Source organism: Apiospora aurea, assembly GCF_038362705.1.
Source record: "Apiospora aurea strain CBS 24483 chromosome Unknown utg000005l_segment0_segment0, whole genome shotgun sequence".
In the NCBI taxonomy this organism is placed as follows: Eukaryota; Fungi; Ascomycota; class Sordariomycetes; order Amphisphaeriales; family Apiosporaceae; genus Apiospora; species Apiospora aurea.
In genome coordinates this window covers 749,221-771,108 of record NW_027117392.1, presented here as the reverse complement: position 1 = coordinate 771,108, position 21,888 = coordinate 749,221, and the positions used below count along the sequence as shown (strand labels likewise).

Here is a 21,888-nt window from a genome sequence, read left to right as displayed (position 1 = left end):
GGCTGGCAGCTCTGCGAAGAGAGCCGGGGGGTGGTTGGAGCAAAAGGCTTACGCTTTGTGGCAGAAGGAAAGGCTGTGTGTTACAGTGACACCCAGATAGAGGCATATACAATCAGCATGCTGTATATAGAGACGGGACCGTACTTGTTATTCACGCCTCGACTTGTGATGAAGTCCATGATGAACTACATAAATGCAATCTGCGTGTCAGTCCAGGCTAGCTCAGCCATTCGGTCGTATCGGTCCATCGGGCACGAAATGCTTCATCAGCGTCCTGTTTCCGCTCCTCTCGGTGGCGATCTGGTACCGCCTCTCCAACTGCCGGGCCTTCTTCAGCTGCTTCAGCGACGCGGCGATGACGGAGCGCTGCTGCGGCAACGGCAGATGGGCCAGAGCTTGGCGATCGCCCGCCCGCATGCTGGCCAGCTGCGTCGTGAAGGCGTTCTCCCGCCTTTCGCTTCGGGTGAGGGCTTTCGAGCCGGACGAAGGAGCGCGCTCGACCACGCTTGTGGAGGACTCCGGCCGCTGCGGGAGATCAATGCCAGTCGAAGCCCCGGGGCCTTCAGGCTGACGGTTTGCTTCCGCTGCGCGCGGATTCTTCCTCGGGCGCGGAAGACCAAACGCATTCTCCGACCGGCTCGATATGACCTTGCCCGACGGCAAACGCAATGAGCTGTCGTCCGTCCGCACTCCTTGTTTCGTTGCATGTGGCACCGGGTCAGTTGCCTCATCGTCTTCATCACCCTCGCTGCCGTCCCCCGAGTCGGAAAAGTCGTAGAAATCAGCAAACTCGGAACCTTCGCCGTCAATATTAAATCTGCAGTGGTTCTTGCCCAGCATATCTGATGGACATTGTAGTGAGCTCCCATGGGCAAGGGGAAAAAGAAAGGGGGTTCATGGCGGGACATACGTTGCTGTGCGGCCACGGGGCTGCTTCGCTTGGTGCCGCAGCTTATGCATTCGTTGTAGCCAAAGATGACGAGATGCAGATAGTCGAACAATGTCTCGAGGTCCACGAGTAACCTGTCTCGGCTGGGGACGAAGAGTCCATGTGCGGTTTGCATATGTAGCCGGTTGGCTTCGAGGTTGTCGAGTTGTGTATTGCAGAACAAGCAGCGTTCTGGAGCGAATGTCGGACGGATATAGTCCTCATCCCAAGGTTGCGATGCGGCTGAGCTGCCGTTGCTGCTACCCGCAGTTGTCGCGTCCATTGCCGGTGGAACTAAGAGGCAATCTGTAAAGTGTCTTGGGCCTGAAGGCTTGTTTGTTGACTACCACTTTCTCTCAAGTTCGTACTGACTATATAATACACTCTTGGAAAACAAACAATCCCATACTGTACCACTGACTTAGTAACACGTTACGAAAGCTAGTTACCCAAAGGATGGCCCATTGGCCCATCGGTACCTCCGTGTGAGTCAGGAAAGCATAATCCGTATGGACAACAGGGGTAGGTCTGCTCAATGCGGACAGGTGGAGTTGGTTTGTGCCTTGATCTTGCTGTTCATTGGCGGGAGCATCGTTACCCAAGACTATGAATCATACTGATTCAAAGGGGTAGAGTCATTTGGGCAAGCGGTTTGACACACTTGCATTCCCTTTTACATAAATCTGCATTTGTGCATTAGCTTGTGCAACATGCCTTTGGTCTCCAGATGCGGACGCTCCCGATCAGTGGATGGGCTACGGGTTACCAAAATGCCATTGCCGAGGTCCGAGTCGAGAGCCGGAATGCGACAGCATCGACTCCGCGACCACCGCTGTCCACTGCGACGCTATGCGCAACCTCCAATAGTGATAAGTCTGTGCTCCGCTTGGTACCACGCTCAACGCAGATAATGCATCTTGCCTGATATACCTTCAAGCCACAATATACGGGCTTGTGCCTCGACTATTCGGGACGGCACTGCATTGCTCCGGGTTCTTGCTCGCACGCACCGCATTCGGCTTATACCACGGACCCTTTAATATCCAGAACGGTCCAGACTGGCTGTCAAACGTCCGCTTATGCACTATGCAAGTGGTGTGCATCAATCCTCCTGATTACCGCAAACCCAGGGCCAGCCAGCCATCTAATGTGAGGTCACCATGAGCGAATCTCGACAATCAATACTACAGCGCTTCCCACACTGCGGTGCCTTGCAGTTCTTGGCTTGGCCGACATTCCGGCGATGCAACTCCGGCGCTGGATAGGATCGACTTCCAAGCCTCACTAACGACGCCCTTCTGCCCGTTTCCGGTTTCTTGAGCTGGTCGAGTGTTGCACCACTTGTACGGGTCCCGGTTCATTTGACTCCGACGTCAAAATGGCGTTGGCTGTTCCTCGAAGGGGAAATTACAACAATTCTACTATCATGTCGCGATTTAGCCTGAACCAATGGAAACCGGTTTCCGCTCCCTAACTGGACAAGCCCCCTGCTGTTACCCATGGAAGGCTCTCTGTCTATTTGCCTAAGCTCCTAGTCTGCGGTGCCCAGCTTGCAACATTGCACTATTTGCTTATCGTGTCGTTGCAGTAGTATTGCAACAGATTAACTCTTGGGTTCGACCTATGATTGATCCAGGTATAAAGCGAACCCGGAACCAGCCAAAGGGACTATGAATGCACCTACTGTACATGATCCCGGCAGCCCTAGTAACAATTTCTGGGTACCACCTGGTGAACTCGACAAGATGATGGCCTTGCAGTGGCTTCTATGCATACTCTCCTTCGGGGTGCCCCTGGCGCTCGCGAACCCGAACTGCCCCATCTACGGAGCCGAGTTCCCCAAGCCGCAGCGCCTGGCCGAAAGCGCCATATGGAAGTCCGCGATGGAGAATCTCACGGCTACCTTTAACGAAGTAGATACCACGGCCGTCAACTACAGCTACACCGTCCAGGTGTTTTCCACGAATCCAGGACCGCCGATCTTGTTCGAAAGGTTCACGACCGCCCAGAACCTTCCTAGCAACACGACGGGGGTCAAGAAGGTGGACGTGGATACGGTATTCCGGATCGGGAGTGTCACCAAAATCTTCACGGTCCTCGCGTTCTTGGCAGAGATGGGCGACCAGTACTTCAACCGCCCGATCACGGAGTTTATACCCGAGTTGCAGGACATTGTGAATCGCCGGGGAAATGAGACAGTTGACGAGCTGCGAACGGTAAAATGGGAAGACATCACGATAGAGGCACTGCTGTCACAGGTAAAAGAAGAAAAAAAACGCCCCAAATCTACTTGCATAGGGTATTATATACTGACTTTGCTGCTTACAGATGTCAGGGATTGAGCGAGATTGTGAGGCCCCCGGAGCTGTTTTCTGAGGCCCGCTTCATGCTACTGACAGAACCGACCTTGGTGATAGACCTCATTCTCGGGGAGATCATTGGATCTGTACCCTTGGACAGAGCAGTGAGGCTGGGGTTCCCCCCACTAGCCTCTCGCCCCCTTGCGGCGTCAACCCTCTGTGCAACCGAACGCGTAAGTGCAACATTATCACGACTTGGCCGCGGTGACGGCCACCAGATAGCAGAAAACTGACTCTCCCAACAGAATTCTTCGAGGGCATCGCGAATTCGTACCCCTCCTTCGCGCCCTGGAAGACCCCGGCCTACTCCAACATCGCCTTCCAGCTGCTCGCCTACGCCCTGGAGAAGATGACGGGCCGCCCGTTCCTCACGTCCCTGAACGAGCGGGTGCTGAACCCCCTGGACCTGCGGCACACGTACTACCGCGACCCGCCCGAGCGGGTCGGCGTCATCCCGCGCAACATCAGCCAGACGGGCTGGCGCGCCTACATCGGTGACGAGAGCCCCTCGGGCAACATGTTCGCCTCGACGGGCGACCTCACGGCGCTCGGCCGCGCGGTGCTGGGCTCGACCGTGCTCAAGCCCGCGATGACGCGCCGCTGGCTCAAGCCCGTCACCTACTCGTCCGACAACGTGGCCGCCGTCGGCATGCCCTGGGGCCTGCGGCGGCTGCGCCTCAGCGCCGCGAACCCGCACCGCACCGTTACGGCCTTCACCAAGGCCGGCGGCGTCGGCGACTACTCGTCGCTGCTGACCGTCCTGCCCGAGTTCGACCTGGGCATCACCGTCATGGTGGCGGGCCCGCAGACGGCCGGCGGCATCTGGACCATGGCCGACTACATCGGGGCCGTCGTGCTCCCGGCCTACGACGCGGCGACGCGCGACGACGCCAACGGCCGGTACGCGGGCCGGTACGCCGCGGATCCGGCCGTGTACCCGAACCTGACGTCGTCGCTCGAGATCACGACGGACCCGGCCAAGCCCGGGCTGGGCCTCACCTCGTGGGCCAGCAACGGCACCGACATGGTCCTCGTCGCGCAGTCGCTGCAGTCGGGCATGTCGGTGCCCTCGGACCCGGGCGCCGGCAACTCGAGCACCCCCTCGGTGCGGCTGTACTACACGGGCCTGCAGTCCGGGCCCCGCGAGGCTTTCAAGGCCGTCTTCGAGGCCCAGGGCGCGCCCGACAACCCGGGCACGGGCTTCTCGACCGACTGCGGGACCTGGATCGACTACACGGGCGTCACGTACGCCGGCATGCCGCTCGACGAGTTCATCTTCGAGTCGGACGACACGGGCAAGGTCTTGAGCGTCAAGAACCTGGCGCTCAACGTCACGCTGCAGAAGTTGTAGTTTGTCGCTCTATTGGGGAACAAGCTGGCTGGATGGCATGGCGATTTTCCTTTCAAATGTAGTTGTGAATACGCTGTCGCACCCCCGGGTCTAGCCCGTAAACCTGTTGTGTAATTATATCTTTTATATTTCACTGGCTCGGGATTACGACATGAGAAACTACCAATCGGGGCGTATTATGGATGCTTAATTATGGAAACTGGCATACGCGATATAGTGATTGTGTACCTTCGCTGGGGTGATACTAAGTTGCTGCGGTTTCATGGGATTAGTACTGCTCGTCGAATCCAAAGGAGCCTCATCGAAGAGATCTGATGCGCCTTGGTATCCGCGGCACGGATAAGACAAGGGGCTCAACCGAGGAAACAGACAGAGCAGTTGAGGGGGTGGTGGGTAAGTCTAGGCCCAAGTTCTATTGCGCTTGGAAGACGAATTGGAACGATTCGCAGCCGGGCTCCTCCGTGTTCGAGATCACCAGATTCGTCTCGCTGTCGCACGTCTGGAAGACGACGGGGTCGGGGGCCACGTCCGTGCCCGTCGGGCGCACGCAGGACACGATCCCGGTGCCGGCGCCGGAGGTGCAGGACATATAGACGAGGTCGTTGCTGACGTCGCGGACGGCGTAGGGCGGTTCGAAGAAGAGCTGGGCGGTGGTCTGGTGCACCGGGCTGCTGGCGCCGTAGCCCTCGAAGCTGAGCGTGTTGCTGTTGGCCGAGTCGAGGAAGGCGTAGCTCGCCTGGGCGCGGCCGTTGATGAAATCCACGGCGTAGTGGTTGGTGCCGTCCGTCGTGGAAGTCCGGCTGGCAAAGGCGTAGCTACCGTCGTACCGGGAGCCGCGGATTAACAGGATTCCTTGAGTGGGCCCTGGCGCCGGCGGTACTGCGTGTGCAAGGAGGATCAAGTCAGTGGGTTGTTATCAGAGGGGGTAGGGAGCAGGTTTTCGTTTTCTTTTTCTTTTTCATCTTCCCGCTGGAATGAAAGACCGCCTGTCGATCAAAAGGGGGTGCCGGGCAACTTACCCGTGGTCAACGCAGTTGTAGTCGCTATCTCGAGAACGCCGGTGGTAGTAGTTTCGAGCGCGGTAGTGGTGCCCGTCTGTGGTAAATGTATAGTTAGTAAACCTCATATCGCCACAATAAGGATACGTATGCTCTATCCGTCGGCAGGAACCCCAATAAGATGCCGGGTATAAAATGCAATGAAACGAAATGACTGACCTGATCTACCGTAGAAGTAGCAGTAGTGGTCGAGGTCGCCGTGGCCACCTCGGTGATGATGACGGTCTGCATTTCGATCGCCGTCGTAGTGAAGCTCACGGTCAACTCCGTCTGAGCCGTCTCAGTGACCTGCGCGTCGCCGTCGGTTACGGTCAGGGTGCCCCTAGGAGCCGGGGCGGTGACGGTGGTCGGGCGCACGCCATGGCATCGGCAGGCGCTGAAGAAGGCCTTATCACTTAGGCAGACATCGGTCGCGTACGCTGGGATCGACACACCGGCGACACTAGGACCCGCGCTCGCGCTCACATCCGCGCTCACCGCGGGCAAGTTCCGTCTGCGATCGGCGGCAATCGCAAGGCTTAGGCTGGGGTTGTCGACAACACAGCCCCTTCTGATTTCCTTCACGCCCACCACGTTGGCCTGCCCAGTGACGGTGGCCCTGCAGGTGAGGGTTTGAGTGGCGGTGGACTGGGATGCGTGTCAGCAACCACTACATACGTAGAGTGACACGCGAGAATAGTAACGTACCGTCAGGGTTGCTGTCTCGGTGACGGTAACGGCCACAGAGTTTATCTAAAGGCGCTTGGGTTAGTAAGTACTCTTCCCTCCCGGTCTCGAAAAGGAGGATCATACCTTAGTAGTAACATCCGTAACAGTAGCGACGCTGGTCTCTGCGGTGGTAACGCTGGTCGTGTCGGTCTGTTCCAAACACCCATCAACATAGGCCCCGAACTTCCATACGGAGTGATTTCTTCGGCGGTCCGGCTTACCTGGGTGCTCGTGTCGAAATTACTCTTGGTCAAACTATCCGTGACGTCAACGGTCTGGAACGCGGTTACGGTGACGGTGTCGTAGCTAATCGAAGGCGTCACGGTCGTGCGCATGAAAGCCGAGCATTGCTCCTTGGGGTCCTGCGCGGCGTCGATGCCGGTCTGGAGAGCCACCAGATAACACGAGTCAGGCGTGCATGTGAGGCAGGGCTTGGCCTGGACGCCGCCCAATAGCAGGAAAGGAACGAAAGCGAGCGTGGTCTTGTACATGGTGGTTGAAAGATTGACTTGGGGTGAGCTGTGTTGAGAATCGTCGGGGGACCGCAAACCGAAAGAAATGCGAGTTCAGCACATATTGGACTCGTAAGCATATATAGCTGCTTTTTTTAGTATTAGTCTGGCGCATTTCTTAGACGGCTTCCGTGGCGTTCCTTATTTACCATTAGTTTTTCAGCCTAGCGTTATCGTGTTAAAAGGAAGCCGGACAAACTGCCCCTGGGATAGCCAGTGTAATCTACGGTTTAATTGAATATACGGTTTAATTAAATATTTTCTTTTAATTCCGTATAACTTATATTTTATGCTTTATATTTTTATTATTTACGATAATAAATTAATAAAAAGAGAACGATATATAATTAACGCTTTAAACGTTTTAAAAAAACCTTAAATTATACGTATAAGCCGTAACGTAAATATATAATATTTTTTATATAACTTTACATTATCGGCGTCGCGGTAATATTTTACGACGAAATACGTAATCGTTAATATAAAAGTTTACGAATTTCGAAGAGTAATTAATTATATAATATATAATTAATTTAAATTCGCGATCGTTTTCGCCTCGGATAAGTAGTATTAAAGATATAGCGAATCGATTATTTAATTTACGTAACGCGGAAAGCGTCGGCGTTAATTAGGCCTTTAATTTTATACGATGATAACTAGATTTCTAAACGCGTTTTAACCGAAAAATCGATTATTAAAAAGTCTTTTACGAAAATTCCGACGCGTATCGCGCGTAATTTATTTTTATACAGAATATAATTAATAAGTATAAAATTTAAAAAAAGGATATATATAATTTCGACGAGACCGGGTTTTTTATAAGTTAAATCTCGTTCGAAATAATCGTAACCACTTCCGATTAACGCGAAAAGCTTAAGGTAATATAATAAAAAACCGGGAATAAATTATAGTAATATAAAGCGTTAAATTATACGGTTACGTTATCTTTTTATATATTATTTTCACTAGGAAAACGTACTTTTTTTCCTAGTATAAAAATAGCTTATTACCGAAAAATTAGGTAATCGTAATTATTAAAAATAGTTAAATTATAAATAAAAGAAGCGAGGACTAGATTCGATATTTCGATAAATATACGAAGTCTCGTATAAAAAGTGTTTACCGCTTATTAATCTTTAACGGCTATAAAAACCATTACTCGATAACTTTCGAGCTTTATTATAAAGAAAACTCGATTATTATATTCTATATGCCTTTTTATTCGTTATATAAGCTTTAGCTTTTTAATATTAATTGTTTTCGTATATTAAAAAGGGTGTACGGGAAAGAAATTAAAGGTTTTATACGGGCGTATATTATTTATATTTTAAAAGAGGACTTCTTATTAACGTTTTTAAAAGCGTTCTAAGCGATTTTTATCGTTTTAAATATATAAGGAGGCTTTCGAGAAACCGGACTCGTTTCGTACGATCCGGAATATATTATTTTATAATTAAATATAAAGCTACGTATTTTAATACCTCCGGGGACGTTTTTCGGCCTATCTATTTTTTAGGAATTAAAGACCTTAAATAACCTAATTAAAGCCTAATCCTAAACCGAATACGTTCGAAACCGTATTATACGGTATTAAAATAGCTTTTCGACGTCGATTTTAACTAAACTTAATTAAATTACGAAAAGTATAACGTAAGTAATATACCGGCTCGTTTTTTTAAAGAGTAAAATAACCGTACTATAAAAAGTAAATAAAATACTTAGCCGGCGCCGCCGTACGAAAAAAAAAACGACTATAAAATAAAGGATTATTTCGTATATAAGCTAAAAAAAACTTATAGTTTTAAAAAAACGTTAATAAATAATTATAAAATAAATCGCGCCGAAGTAATAGTTATATAAAAAAACTTAAAACGCGCCCGCGACGCTATAAAATTTACGGGAAGCCCGGGTATAATACGCGTACCTATTAAAATAATATAAAAGTATTTAAAAAAAGGATTCCGATTAATTTTAATATATTAAATACGTTATAGTGGAATTAATTTATATTTCGTTATACGAGGCCTTAAAAAGTGTTTAATTAAACCGTGTATTTAATTAGACCGTGGATTACGTTAAAGGTTATAAATACTAGCCGTCCTTAAACGAAATAAATTAAGTATAAACGTTTAAAAACGTATATTTAACTTATTAATTACTTCGTTAAGGTTATAAGGTATTAAACTAAATACGTTAAATCTAAATTTAATATTAATTTCCGTAAAAACAATAAAATACGCGGCTTTAAAAACGATAAAAAACTCGAGCTTAATAATATAGTTTATAAAAACTTTAATAAATAGCTTAATTTCTTTCGAATAAACACGTTTTAAAAGTAAATAAAATACTATATTAAAAAGTTAAAATAAATATAATAAATAAAGAAATATATTAATAATAACGTGGTTTACTACTACGCGACGTATATTACTTAGCGACGCACCTTTTCCACTTTTCGACCTTTTTATATAAATTAATTTAATTATAACGTTTAAAATTAATTAAAATTACTCGCTATTCGATTCCTCGTTTAATTTTATATCTTTTTTATATGTTCGCGTATTATAACCTATTTCGCCGTAAATATTATAACGCTTTTTACCGGTCGCCCTTCGTTTTAACGAACCCTTATTTTTATTTTTATTAGGCGCTGAACGCTTTCTTTTTGCCTTTTCGTTTTATAATTATTAAGATTTTTTAATAGTAAGGGCTTTTTTAAGTTAAATTCGCGATTTTTTAGTTTTTCGGCGCTTAAAAAGTGTTAAATTGGTTTTTTTTAATATATATATTTTATTACGTATAAGGGTTATTTTATAAGCTATTTTAGTTATATTTTTCGCTATTTAGTTTACCGTATTTAAAATCGGCGTCGGAGAGCTTCTTTAATAAGTAGACACCCTTTTTTTAATATAAGTAGAGTGCTTAGTTATTTATTAGGGGTTAAACGGCGTTTAAAGGTCGTAGGTATTAGCCGTCCTTAGACGGGATAGGTTAAGTATAAACGTTTAGAGACGTATATTTAGTTTATTAATTACCTCGTTAGGGTTATAAGGTATTAAACTAAATACGTTAAATCTAGATTTAATGTTAACTTTTATAAAAATAGTAAAATACGCGGCTTTAAAAGCGATAAAGAATTCGAGTTTAATAATATAATTTATAAAAGCCTTAATAAATAGCTCGATTTTTTTCGAATAAGCACGCTTTAAAAGCGAATAAAATATTATATCGAGAGGTTAAAATAAGTGCGATAAATAAGGAGGTATATTAATAGTAATAATATCGTTATTTTAATAGTATACCTCGAATTCGGCCGAAATATAGCTTTCGTAGCCGTCGAAAATTAAAAAACGGTAGCGACCTTTCGTTTATAATCTAATATATTTATTAAAGTACTTAATTTAGTTTAAGCTTATTTCGTTATTAATCTAGTTATTAAAAATCGGCTTAATTACTTAATCGCCCGGTAAATCGGTTTTACGGGACTAGTTTACGAGGTAATATTAACTTTAAACGATTAAAAACGGCGGAATATATTAGCCTTACGAATTAATATATTTAATCGCTATTGCCTATTCCCGATTACCAGGCTGAACCGATTTCGCTTTTTTACGCCGCTCGGCGCGTATTACGACGAGTATTAACCCGATTATGTTTATTATAAAGCCGGTTTCGTCGAAATTTTAAATATTTTCGTTAACGATCCCGTATTTCGTTTTTATATTTACAATTAACGTAAACTAAATAGAAATAATTTTAAAATCCTCGTAAAAAGCCCTTTAATAATCGTACCGACGATTTATTTTAATTTTTAAATCCGGGCTACGGTTAATAAAACGCTTAATTTAGTATTTATTAACGCGGTCGCCGCCGCGCGACGCGGTAAAAAAATTAGCTATATTTTTTATACTAATAAAATCGGGAGGTATCCTTCGAATATTTAAATTAATTATATATTTACGAAGTACCTTTTTTTTATTAAATTTATTTTATATCGTTTCGATTAAATTTCGCGTTTTAAAGTTCGGCCGTAAATTCGATAACGTAAAATTAATTCGGGTATATTATAAGTTTTTATTATTACTTTTTAATTTATTTAATTCAGTCCGTTTTATATCGCTTAAATTATTAAAACTATCCGATCTTTTTAAAATTAATTAAATATTATAATTATAAAAGTATTACGCGTTAAATTTTAATTATATTAAAATTAAATTAAAATGCGTCGCTAAATAATATACGTCGCGTAGTGGTAAACTACGTTAGTTTTATTTAATTAATATATTACGCCTTATAAATAATAATTATATCGTTCACGTAAAAAAATATTATCGTAATTCCTTTAATAACATAATAAGGTTTATTTAGAATTTAATTATAGCTTAAATTAATAAAGGTATTAGAGATCTTTTTTATTGTAAATAAAGTAACATTTTAAGCTTATATAAAGCTTTATTAAATAATAAAACGGTACTAGTTTTTTAATAACCCGGTAATATTTTTATATAAATAGTTTAATTAAATTTAGCGTTAATAAACGCGTTAACGGCGTCGTATTAAATTAGTTCGAAATTAAACCGAGTAATAATAATTATTAAGCTTTTAAATATTTTACCGTAAAAAGTAACTACGTAAATCTCCTCGGTAAAACCTCGTTTTTATTAATTACTATAAATAATTAACCGTACTTTATATTTTTATAGCTATCCGTGTTTATTAAACTTATGTACGTATATTTATATATAATTAAATATTTAATATTTTAATACGTTAATCTATAATTTTTCGAATTACAATCGTTTTTCTTTATAACTTTAAAGGTAAATTAACTTAGTTTCGTAAAATATACGTTTTAAAGGATACCCCTTGAATTTATTATTTAATAATTAAAGAGGTAATTTTCGACGGTATACTTACTCTTTATTTTTAATTTTTTTAAATACGGTAACGTATTAATTATTAATAATATATTTTAATCGTTTACGTTCCGAAGAAATCGTAACGTTAATTAATAGTTATAATATATTAAAAATAACGTTACGTATATTCTTTAATAATACTTTTTTATTTATCGGCCGTTTATTTTTAATATAGCGTAACGTAATCTACGGTCTAATTAAATATACGGTCTAATTAAACACTTTCTTTTAATTTCGTATAACTTATATTTTATGCTTTATATTTTTATTATTTACGATAATAAATTAATAAAAAAAGAACGATATATAATTAGCGTTTTAAGCGCTTTAAAAAACCTTAAATTACGTATACGAGCCGCAGCGTAAATATATAATATCCCTTATATAATTTTACATTACCGGCATCGCGATAGTATTTTATAACGAAATACGTAATCGTTAACGTAAAAGTTTACGAATTTTAAAAAGTAATTAATTATATAATATATAATTAATTTAAATTCGCGATCGTTTTTACCTCGAATAAATAATATTAAAAATATAGCGAATTAATTATTTAATCTACGTAACGCGGGACGCGTCGGCGTTAACTAAGCCTTTAATTTTATACGACGATAATTAAATTTCCGGACGCGTTTTAACCGAAGAATCGATTATTAAAAAATCCTTTACGGAAATCTCGACGCGTATTACGCGTGGTTTACTTTTATACAGAATATAATTAATAAGTATAGAATTTAAAAAGAAAATATATATACTTTCGACGAAACCGGGTTTTTTATAAGCTAAATCTCGTTCGAAATAATCGTAACTATTTTCGATTAACGTAAAAAGCTTAAGGTAATATAGTAAAAAAACCGGGAATAGGTTATAATAATATAGTGCGTTAAATTATACGGTTACGTTATCCCTTTATATATTATTTTTGCTAAGAAAACGCACCTTTTTTCCTAATATAAAAATAGCCTATTACCGAAAAACTAAATAATCGTAATTATTAAAAATAGCTAAACTACGAATAAAAGAGGCGAGGATTAAATTCGATACTTCGATAAATATATAAAGTCTCGTACGAAAGGTGCTTACCGCTTATTAATCCTTAACGGCTATAAAAACCATTACTCGATAATTTTTAAGCTTTACTATAAAAAGAACTCGATTATTATATTTTATATACCTTTTTATTTATCGTATAAACTCTAAACTTTTAATATCGACTATTTTTATACGTTAAAAAGGGCGTACGGGAAAGAAATTAAAGGTTTTATACGGGCGTATATTACCTATATTTTAAAAAAGGACTTCCTATTAACGTTTTTAAAAGCGTTTTAAACGACTTTTATCGTTTTAAATATATAAGGAGGCTTTCGAGAAACCGGACTCGTCCCGTATAATCCGAAATATATTATTTTACAGTTAAATGTAAAGCTACGTACTTTAATACCTCCGGGAACGTCTTTCGGCCTACTTATTCTTTAAGAATTAAAGACTTTAAATAACCCGATTAAGGCTTAATCTTAAACCGAATACGTTCGAAACCGTATCGTATAGCATTAAAATAGCTCTCCGACGTCGATTTTAACTGGATTTAATTAGATTACGAAAAGTATAACGTAAATAATATACCGGTTCGTTTTTTTAAAGGGTAAAGTAATTATATTACGAGAGGTAAATAAAATATTTAACCGGCGCCGCCGTACGAAAAAAAAAAAACGGTTATAAAATAAAAGATTACTTTATATATAAACTAAACAAGACCTATAGTCTTAAAGGAACGTTAATAAATAATTATAGGATAAATCGCGCCGAAATAATAGTCGTATCAAAAAGCTTAAAATACGCCCGCGACGCTATAAAATTTACGGGGAGCCCGGGTATAATACGCGCACTTATTAAAATAATATAAAAGTATTTAAAAAGGAGGATTTCGATTAATTTTAATATATTAAATACGTTATAGTGGAATTAATTTATATTTCGTTATACGAGGCCTTAAAAAGTGTTTAATTAGACCGTGTATTTAATTAAACCGTAGATTACGTTATATAATATTTAACGTAATCTACGGTTTAATTGCTTTTTAACGTATAAAAATAGTCGACATTAAAAGGCTAAAGTTTATACGACGAATAAAAAAGTATATAAAGTATAATAATCGAGTTCTTTTTATAATAAAACTCGAAAGCTATCGAATAGTAACTCTTATAGCCGTTAAGGATTAATAAACGGTAAGTATTTTTCGTATAAAACTTCGTGTATTTATTAAAGTATTAAATTTAGTCCTTGTTTTTTTTTATTCGTAATTTAATTATTTTTAATAACTATAATTACTTAGTTTTTTAATAATAGGCTATTTTCGTACTAAGAAAAGAGGTACGTTTTCCCGGTAAAAATAATATATAAAGGGATAGCGTAATCGTATAATTCGACGCCTTATATTATTATAACCTATTCCCGGTTCCTTTATTATATTACTTTAAGCTTTCTACGTTAATCGGAAGTAATTACGACTATTTCGAACGAAATTTAACCTATAAAAAACCCGGTTTTGTCGAAATTATATATATATTTTTTTTAAATTCTATATTTATTAATTATATTCCGTACGAAAATAAATTACGCGCGATACGCGTCGGGATTTTCGTAAAAGGTTTTTTAATAATCGATTTTTCGGTTAAAACGCGTCCGGAAATTTAATTATCGTCGTACGAAATTAAAAGCCTAGTTAATATCGACGCGTTCCGCGTCGTGTAAATTAAATAATCGATTCGCTATATTTTTAATACTATTTATTCGAGGCGAAAACGATTACGAATTTAAGTTAATTATATATTATATAATTAATTACTTTTTAAAATTCGTAAACTTTTATATTAACGATTACGTATTTCGTCGTAAAATACTACCGCGACGCCGATAATATAAAATTATATAAGGAATATTATATATTCGCGTTACGGTTCGTACGCGTAATTTAGGGTTTTTTTAAAGCGCTTAAAACGCTAATTATATATCGTTCTTTTTCTATTAATTTACTATCGTGGGTAATAGAAATATAAAGTATAAAATATGAGTTGTACGGAATTAAAAGAAAGTGTTCAATTGGACCGTGTGTTTAATTAAACCGTGGATTACGTTACGCGTTTTTTTAAAAAAAGTATACCGATTCGGCGAATTAATTTTAAATAGTTCGGACTGAAAAGTCTAAATAATAAGGTTAATATAGTTTTAATCTTTACGAAGAATTAACTCTTTATTACTTCGCGCTTTAAAAAATCGTTCCGTAACGGTATAATTTTAATTTTTACGAAAAAGCGGCTCTTTATTATTTTATACTCTGAAAAATCGTTTAATAACGGTATAACTTTAACCTTTATTAAAAAACGGCTTTTCGTTAATTTATACCCCGTAAAATTAATTAATAACGATATAGTTTAATAAAGATAATTTATAATTTAAAATTTTTAATATTATCGTTAAAATAAATAAATATACTACCGTTAATAACGAAAAAAGCTCCAGTATTAAAATCGAAGCGAAAATAATATCGGTATATAAGTAATTAGCCTTTTTCGCTACCTTCGTTTTTTTAATAATAAAACCGAGAGAACCGCTCGATATACTTTTAATTAGCTTATTTAAATTATTTATATAAATATTACCGTTTAATTCTTTCTTCGCTTTTATAAATAAAATAGTTTCGAAATTTAACCTTTAAATACGTTTATTATTAAGTAACCTTAAATATTTTTATATTAAATTATAATTAACTTTATAAAGGTTATTTTTAAACTTAATAATTAAACTTATATATATTTATTATTCGTTAAATAAAACGTTACGTATACACACGATTTTACTTATAAGAAGATTTTATACTCGAAAATTATTAATAAAATTATAATCGATTAAATAACCGATTTATACTTAAGCTTTTAATTTCTTATTACGGTTTTTTTAAGCTTCGGATTAATAATTATTGCGAACGCTTTATAATTAAAATTTAATAGGTATTTTACGTACGGTATAGCTTTAACGGTATCGGGGTTCGTTTATTAAATAAAACAAATATATATTACCCCGTAAAGTATTTTTTATTCGAATCGGTATTATAAAATACGATTTCAAATATATATAATTATATTTATAAACTTTTTAACTAGCGATTTTAATAGCTTAAACTAAATACGGATCGTTTAAACCGTTTATATTATTATATTTTTTAAACGTTTTATACCCCCGTTTTAATTTAAAGTATAAAAAATAAAAAGTTTAATAACGATATATAGCTCGTAAAAAGCGACGGTAATATTATTATTAATAAACTCGTTATTATGTTTTATATATTTAATTTTATAATTTAATTATTTCTTAATTAGCCGGTATAAATAATAAATAATATCTCCGCCGGTTTCGTAGATATAATTTATAATAAAAGCGTTTTATATATATTTTAATAACGTGGTTTACTATTACACGACGTATATTACTTAGTAACGCACTTTTTTCACTTCTCGATCTTTTTATATAAATTAATTTAATTATAACGCTTAAAATTAATTAAAACTACTCGCTATTTAATTTTTCGCTTAATTTTATATTCTTTTTATATATTCGCGCATTATAACCTATATTACCGTAAATATTATAGCGCCTTTTACCGATCCCTCTCCGTTTCGACGAACCCTGATTTTTATTTTTATTAAACGTTAAACGCTTCTTTTTTATTTTTTTATTCTATAACTATTAAAACTTTTTAATAATAAAGGCTTTTTTAAATTAAACTCGCGACTTTTTAACTCTTTAGCGCTTAAAAAATACTAAATTAACCTTTTTTAATATATATATTTTATTGCGTATAAGGGTTATTTTATAAACTATTTTAATTATACTCTTCGTTAACGTAGTTTATTATTACGCGACGTATATTACTTAACAACGTACCTTTTTTATTTCTTAACCCTTTTATATAAATTAATTTAATTATAACGTTTAAAATTAATTAAAACTACTCGTTATTCGATTCCTTGCTTAATTTTTTTTTATATATTCACGTATTATAACCTATTCCGTTATAAATATTATAGCGCTTTTTACTAGTCGCCCTTTATTTTAACGAACCTTTATTTTTATTTTTATTAAGCGTTAAACGCTTCTTTTTTACCTTTTCGTTTTATAGTTATTAAAATTCCTTAATAATAAAGGCTTTTTTAAGTTAAATTTATAACTTTTTAACTCTCCGGCGCTTAAAAAGTGTTAAATTAACCTCTTTTAATATATATATTTTATCGCGTAGAAGGGTTATTTTATAGGTTATTTTAATTATACCCTTCGCTATTTAATTTATTATATTTAAAATTAACGTCGGAGAGCTTCTTTAATAAATAAATACCCTTTTTCTAATATAAATAGAATACTTAATTATTTATTAAGGGTTAAACGGCGTTTAAAGGTTACAAATATTAGTCGTTTTTAAACGAGATAGGCTAAGTATAAGCATCCGAAAACGTATATTTAGTTTATTAATTATTTCGTTAAGGTTATAAGGTATTAAATTAAATACGTTAAATTTAAATTTAATATTAGTTTTTATAAAAATAATAAAATATACGGCTTTAAAAATAATAAAGAACTCGAGCTTAATAATATAATTTATAAAAGCTTTAATAAATAACTCGATTTCTTTTAAATAAATACGTTTTAAAAGCGAATAAAGTATTATATCGAGAAGTTAAAATAAATGCGATAAATAAAGAAGTATATTAATAATAATAATATCGTTATTTTAGTAATATACTTTAAATTCGGCCGAAATATAGCTCTTATAGCCGTTAAAAATTAAGAGGCGGTAGCGACTTTTCGTTTACGATTTAATATATTTATCGAAGTATTTAATTTAATTTAAGCTTATTACGTTATTAATTTAATTATTAAAAGTCGGCTTAATTATTTAATCGCCCGGTAAATCGGTTTCGCGGGATTAATTCGCGAGGTAATATTAGCTTTAAACGAAAAAAAACGGCGGAATATATTAACCTTATAAATTAATATATTTAATCGCCGTTACCTATTCTTAATTATTAGATTAAACCGACTTCGCCTTTTTATGCTATTCGGCGCGTATTATAATAAATATTAACCTAATTATATTTATTATAAAACCGGTTTTATCGAAATTTTAAATATTTTCGTTAACGATCCCGTATTTCGCTTTTATATTTATAATTAATATAAATTAAGTAAAAATAACTTTAAAATCCTCGTAAAGAGCCTTTTAATAATCGTACTAACGATTTATTTTAATTTTTAAGTTCGGGTTACGGTCGATAAAGCGCTTAACTTAATACTTACTAACGCGGTCGCCGCCGCGCAACGCGGTAACAAAATTAACTATATTTTCTACACTAACGAAATCGGGAAACATCCTTTAAATATTTAAATTAATTATATATTTACGAAATACCTCCTTTTTAATTAGATTTATTCTACGTCGTTTCGGTTCAATTTCGCATTTTAAAATTCGGCCGTAAATTTAATAATATAAAGTTAATTTAAATATATTATAAGCTTTTATTATTACTTTTTAACTTATTTAATTTAATTCGTTTCGTATCGTTTAAATTATTAAAACTATTTAATCTTTTTAAGATTATTTAAACATTATAATTATAAAGGTATTACACGTTAAAGTTTAATTATATTAAAATTAAATTAAAGTGCGTCGCTAAATAATATACGTCGCGTAATAATAAACCACGTTATTATATATTAAATCGCTCTTTTAAATATATAAAACTTTTAATTATTAAACACGTAAAATTATATATTATTATGATTTATATACATCTAATTTAATTTAATTATTCTAATATAAATCTATACCTATAAAGCTAATTCGGCTATTCATCGGCAAAAGCGAGCAATGTACCGCTACTTCCATCTGACAGTGCCAACCACCTTATCTGACATCTAGCCCCTTTAAAGGAACGTGCGCGGCCCAAAAGCTCAGCTGGCTGACCAGAGTAAACACGTCCTCAGCTGGCTACAGCTTTGAGATCGACAACTTTCAGCTCATTTGTATCTGGAGTACCCCTGCAGGTGGGAGCTAGGCAGTCCTTAGCACGTCTCTAGATAGCTACGCTAATCTCGACGTTGCCTAACGTGGATAGAAACGCAGTAGTCTGCCTTCCTAGCTCACCTTTCGCCCATCTTAGGTCGCATGGATTTAAACAGTTCCAATGTGTCTTTGCAAATGCAGGCGAATGCAAGGAGCTGTTCCGTCGACGAGAGTTGCTGCTCGTTTCTTTGTAGATCTCCCACCACCATCCGAAAACATCCGAGGAACTCGGACTCGGAGCAGTTCGTCGCGGCCGTCGTGGAGATTTCCCCTGTGTGTGGATTTGCCTTCCGACCCAGTCGCAGGATCCGGAGCAGACTCGACGAAGTATCTTTCCGGGGCTTCAGTACTAAAGGGTCTAGAAGTTTCCCTGGAGGCTGTCTTTCAGAGCTGTCGGCGAATCGTGCCTCCCAAGCACCAGATCTTGGATGGCAGACTAGCTGTAAAGGCGGATACCCATCGTCATATTCCACGTTTGCACCGGTTTGGCGCGAGTGATACACTGATGCCGAAAGCTGTATGGTAAGACGTTTGGTCCACGCCACGTCGAGATACAACCGCATGTTTCTTGATATATCCAACATTGTCTGGATTACCGTCGTATTTTGGTTCCTTCGCACCTGTGTTTCATCACCGTTGTCACCGCCTTGAGTCTTTCGGCGGCCTTCAGAAAGCTCTAGGTCTTCAATTAGGGCATGTTTGACAAAAAGTGCAAACTCAGCCATTAGTGCGATTTCTTCGCTGTCGTCTGGGCTGTCATTCATGAGCCCCAGGCTGGCGTAGGAGACAAAACTCAAATGTGGTCTTTCCCAATGCCGCACTCCATACAGTGGTGCTGTATGGCATGAAACTCTGGCGGAGGTGTAACGGTGTGACCATGTCTTCATATGATTCAAATAATCCATGTGAATATGGGGATCGTCCTTTGGAAGGAACCCATGACGTTGGAGGAGGGCTTGAGTAACCGGTGCGGCCTCATGACCGTGGGAATGAACATAGCTCGGGAAAACTTGGCCACAGTAGAGCCAGAAAATGACGTGGGCGGGCCATGGTACCCTTTCTGGGCAGAGAACCGATCGGAGCTCAACCCTGTCTATACGAGTGGCCATGCGAAAGAGGCACTGGGCCGCAGAGTCTGTCAAACGAGGATGATCGTTTTCCAGACCCTGCAGGATATACAATAGGTTTTGCATCCGCAGTGTCATGAGCGTAGTCTTGAGCCCATTCACGACCTGTCCGTACGATGGGGCAAAAGCGATCCACTTCAAGTAAGCCTCCAAGAGCCTCTCGTAAGCGTTCTCGAACGAAATATGCGGCAGTGAGAGCTTCTCTATGTTCTGCGGATCGCGGAGAGCTTCGTATGCTGAGCGATGGACCCAGTCCACATAGCTTGCCTCGTAGTGGAGGGTCGAGGGGAATGGCGGAGGGTGATCCAGGACCGTTCGCTGGAGTTGGTGTGAAAATCCATCGCTCCGTACATCCGTATTATCTATCTTGGATGGATAAATCCAGGCACAGCCTGACTTCCAATTCCTCTCCTCCCACCCGTACCGTTTTCGGTGTCTTATCTCCATCAGTCCAGCGCTCCTGGCTGCAACTTGCCACTCCGTCTGCTGGCACATTGAAGCAAAAGAGGCGTCTGATGAAAAGGTGACACCCGGCTTTGCAGCGGTCAGGACCGGCACAGAGAGAATCTGTTCGCGGCAATAGGGGCCGTACGGTGCTTGAGGCGAGACTTTATTCGCAATTTCCAAAAGCCTCGAATAAAACATCAGGGACTCGGTATGAAACTCGTCAATTTTTCCAAGCATTGACGCAAATATCTCCTCGATGACTTTTGGTGTCTTTGCAATCCGGCGGAGGATGATATCCGTATCGTCGACGCACTCGGCGCCTTGAATGGCAGCCTGCGTCACCAGTATAGCCCACAAAAAGACGCCCTCGGCGTTTTCGGCAATCTGACACGCTATCTCGGTCCTATTACGAATGACTTGGATATCCATGACGCTGTGCTCGAGCTTCGACTTGGCGAAGTGACAGATGTCGTCGAAGTTAAGATCCTGCAGGCGAAGCTGTTTGCAGTGGGCTAGCCTTCGTACCAATGGGACCTCTGGACGGCTTGAAATGCATAGTTTTACATTGCTGTTGTTGTTGTTGTTGTTCTGGACTCCGCGGAGCAAGCAAAAGAGGTTGTCGTATTCGCCGACGTACTCATCCAAGGCGTCAACAAAAATACAGACATATTCGCCGTCGAGTAGGTGTATCGCCACGTCGAATGCTTCTGTTAGTGTTTTCTCAGTCCATGCTGGTATCCTGTACCTTTCGATGCCCAGCTTGCCCATGATTCTGCTTATGTATTGGGAAGTGCTGCCACGCTTTGCCGAACAAATCTGGTAGAGCAGACTTCTCAGCAGTCCCGACATAGTATTTTGGAGATCAGTGCCGAGACGCCAAAAGTAAAACGATAATACTAGGACGTCTTCAGTTCCGGACCAGACCTGCAGGAACTTCTCGGTGTTCTTATCATCGATGATATAGGACATTAGAGTCGACTTTCCCGACCCAAGTTTTCCCGAGATCCAGTACTCGCAATCGTCGTACCGCAGCCAATCCACAAATCCTTCAAAGGTTGCCTTATTCCATTTCATGGAACCTTCTCCATCCGATTCGGCGACAAGCTCTGGTCCGTAAATCCAGTGAAGCGTCCCGGGGGCAGCGTCTTTAATCTCGGACTCTCGACGAGCCATCTCCGGGAAGAACAGACTCTGCATGAACTCTTCATGAAATTCCATCTGCCGAGATTCCTTACGAAAAGCGGCGCCTGTCTGGTCTGTTTGGTCGAATCTCTTCTTTACTGCGGTCTCAAGCCCATCGAGGCGGCTGATTAACTTGGTCGGAATTGCCTCGACCTCCTTCACCAGCCGCGCGCTGTCTG

General features: G+C 39.4%; 5 protein-coding genes across 5 annotated transcripts; 3 read left to right on the top strand and 2 right to left on the bottom strand.

Moving 5' to 3' along the window:
* Positions 1 to 222: 222 nt before the first annotated feature.
* Positions 223 to 1,211, bottom strand: PG986_006815 (uncharacterized protein; the record flags this gene model as incomplete). The annotated part of the gene is made up of 2 exons (XM_066843037.1): positions 223 to 842; positions 911 to 1,211. 2 exons carry the CDS (start codon positions 1,209 to 1,211, stop codon positions 223 to 225), a joined length of 921 nt encoding a protein of 306 aa, XP_066699149.1.
* Positions 1,212 to 2,598: 1,387 nt separating this feature from the next.
* PG986_006814 (beta-lactamase/transpeptidase-like protein) lies at positions 2,599 to 4,639 on the top strand (the record flags this gene model as incomplete). The annotated part of the gene is made up of 3 exons (XM_066843036.1): positions 2,599 to 3,186; positions 3,389 to 3,461; positions 3,534 to 4,639. 3 exons carry the CDS (start codon positions 2,599 to 2,601, stop codon positions 4,637 to 4,639), a joined length of 1,767 nt encoding a protein of 588 aa, XP_066699148.1.
* Positions 4,640 to 4,953: 314 nt separating this feature from the next.
* Positions 4,954 to 5,483, top strand: PG986_006813 (uncharacterized protein; the record flags this gene model as incomplete). The annotated part of the gene is made up of 2 exons (XM_066843035.1): positions 4,954 to 5,032; positions 5,089 to 5,483. The coding sequence occupies 2 exons, from the start codon at positions 4,954 to 4,956 to the stop codon at positions 5,481 to 5,483; spliced, it is 474 nt and encodes a 157-aa protein (XP_066699147.1).
* A 364-nt stretch (positions 5,484 to 5,847) lies between these two features.
* PG986_006812 (uncharacterized protein) lies at positions 5,848 to 6,096 on the top strand (the record flags this gene model as incomplete). Its single annotated transcript, XM_066843034.1, has 1 exon — positions 5,848 to 6,096. The coding sequence occupies one exon, from the start codon at positions 5,848 to 5,850 to the stop codon at positions 6,094 to 6,096; it is 249 nt and encodes an 82-aa protein (XP_066699146.1).
* Positions 6,097 to 20,091: 13,995 nt separating this feature from the next.
* Positions 20,092 to 21,295, bottom strand: PG986_006811 (uncharacterized protein; the record flags this gene model as incomplete). Its single annotated transcript, XM_066843033.1, is given in 2 exon segments — positions 20,092 to 20,119; positions 20,133 to 21,295. The coding sequence occupies 2 exon segments, from the start codon at positions 21,293 to 21,295 to the stop codon at positions 20,092 to 20,094; spliced, it is 1,191 nt and encodes a 396-aa protein (XP_066699145.1).
* Between the last annotated feature and the right edge of the window lie 593 nt (positions 21,296 to 21,888).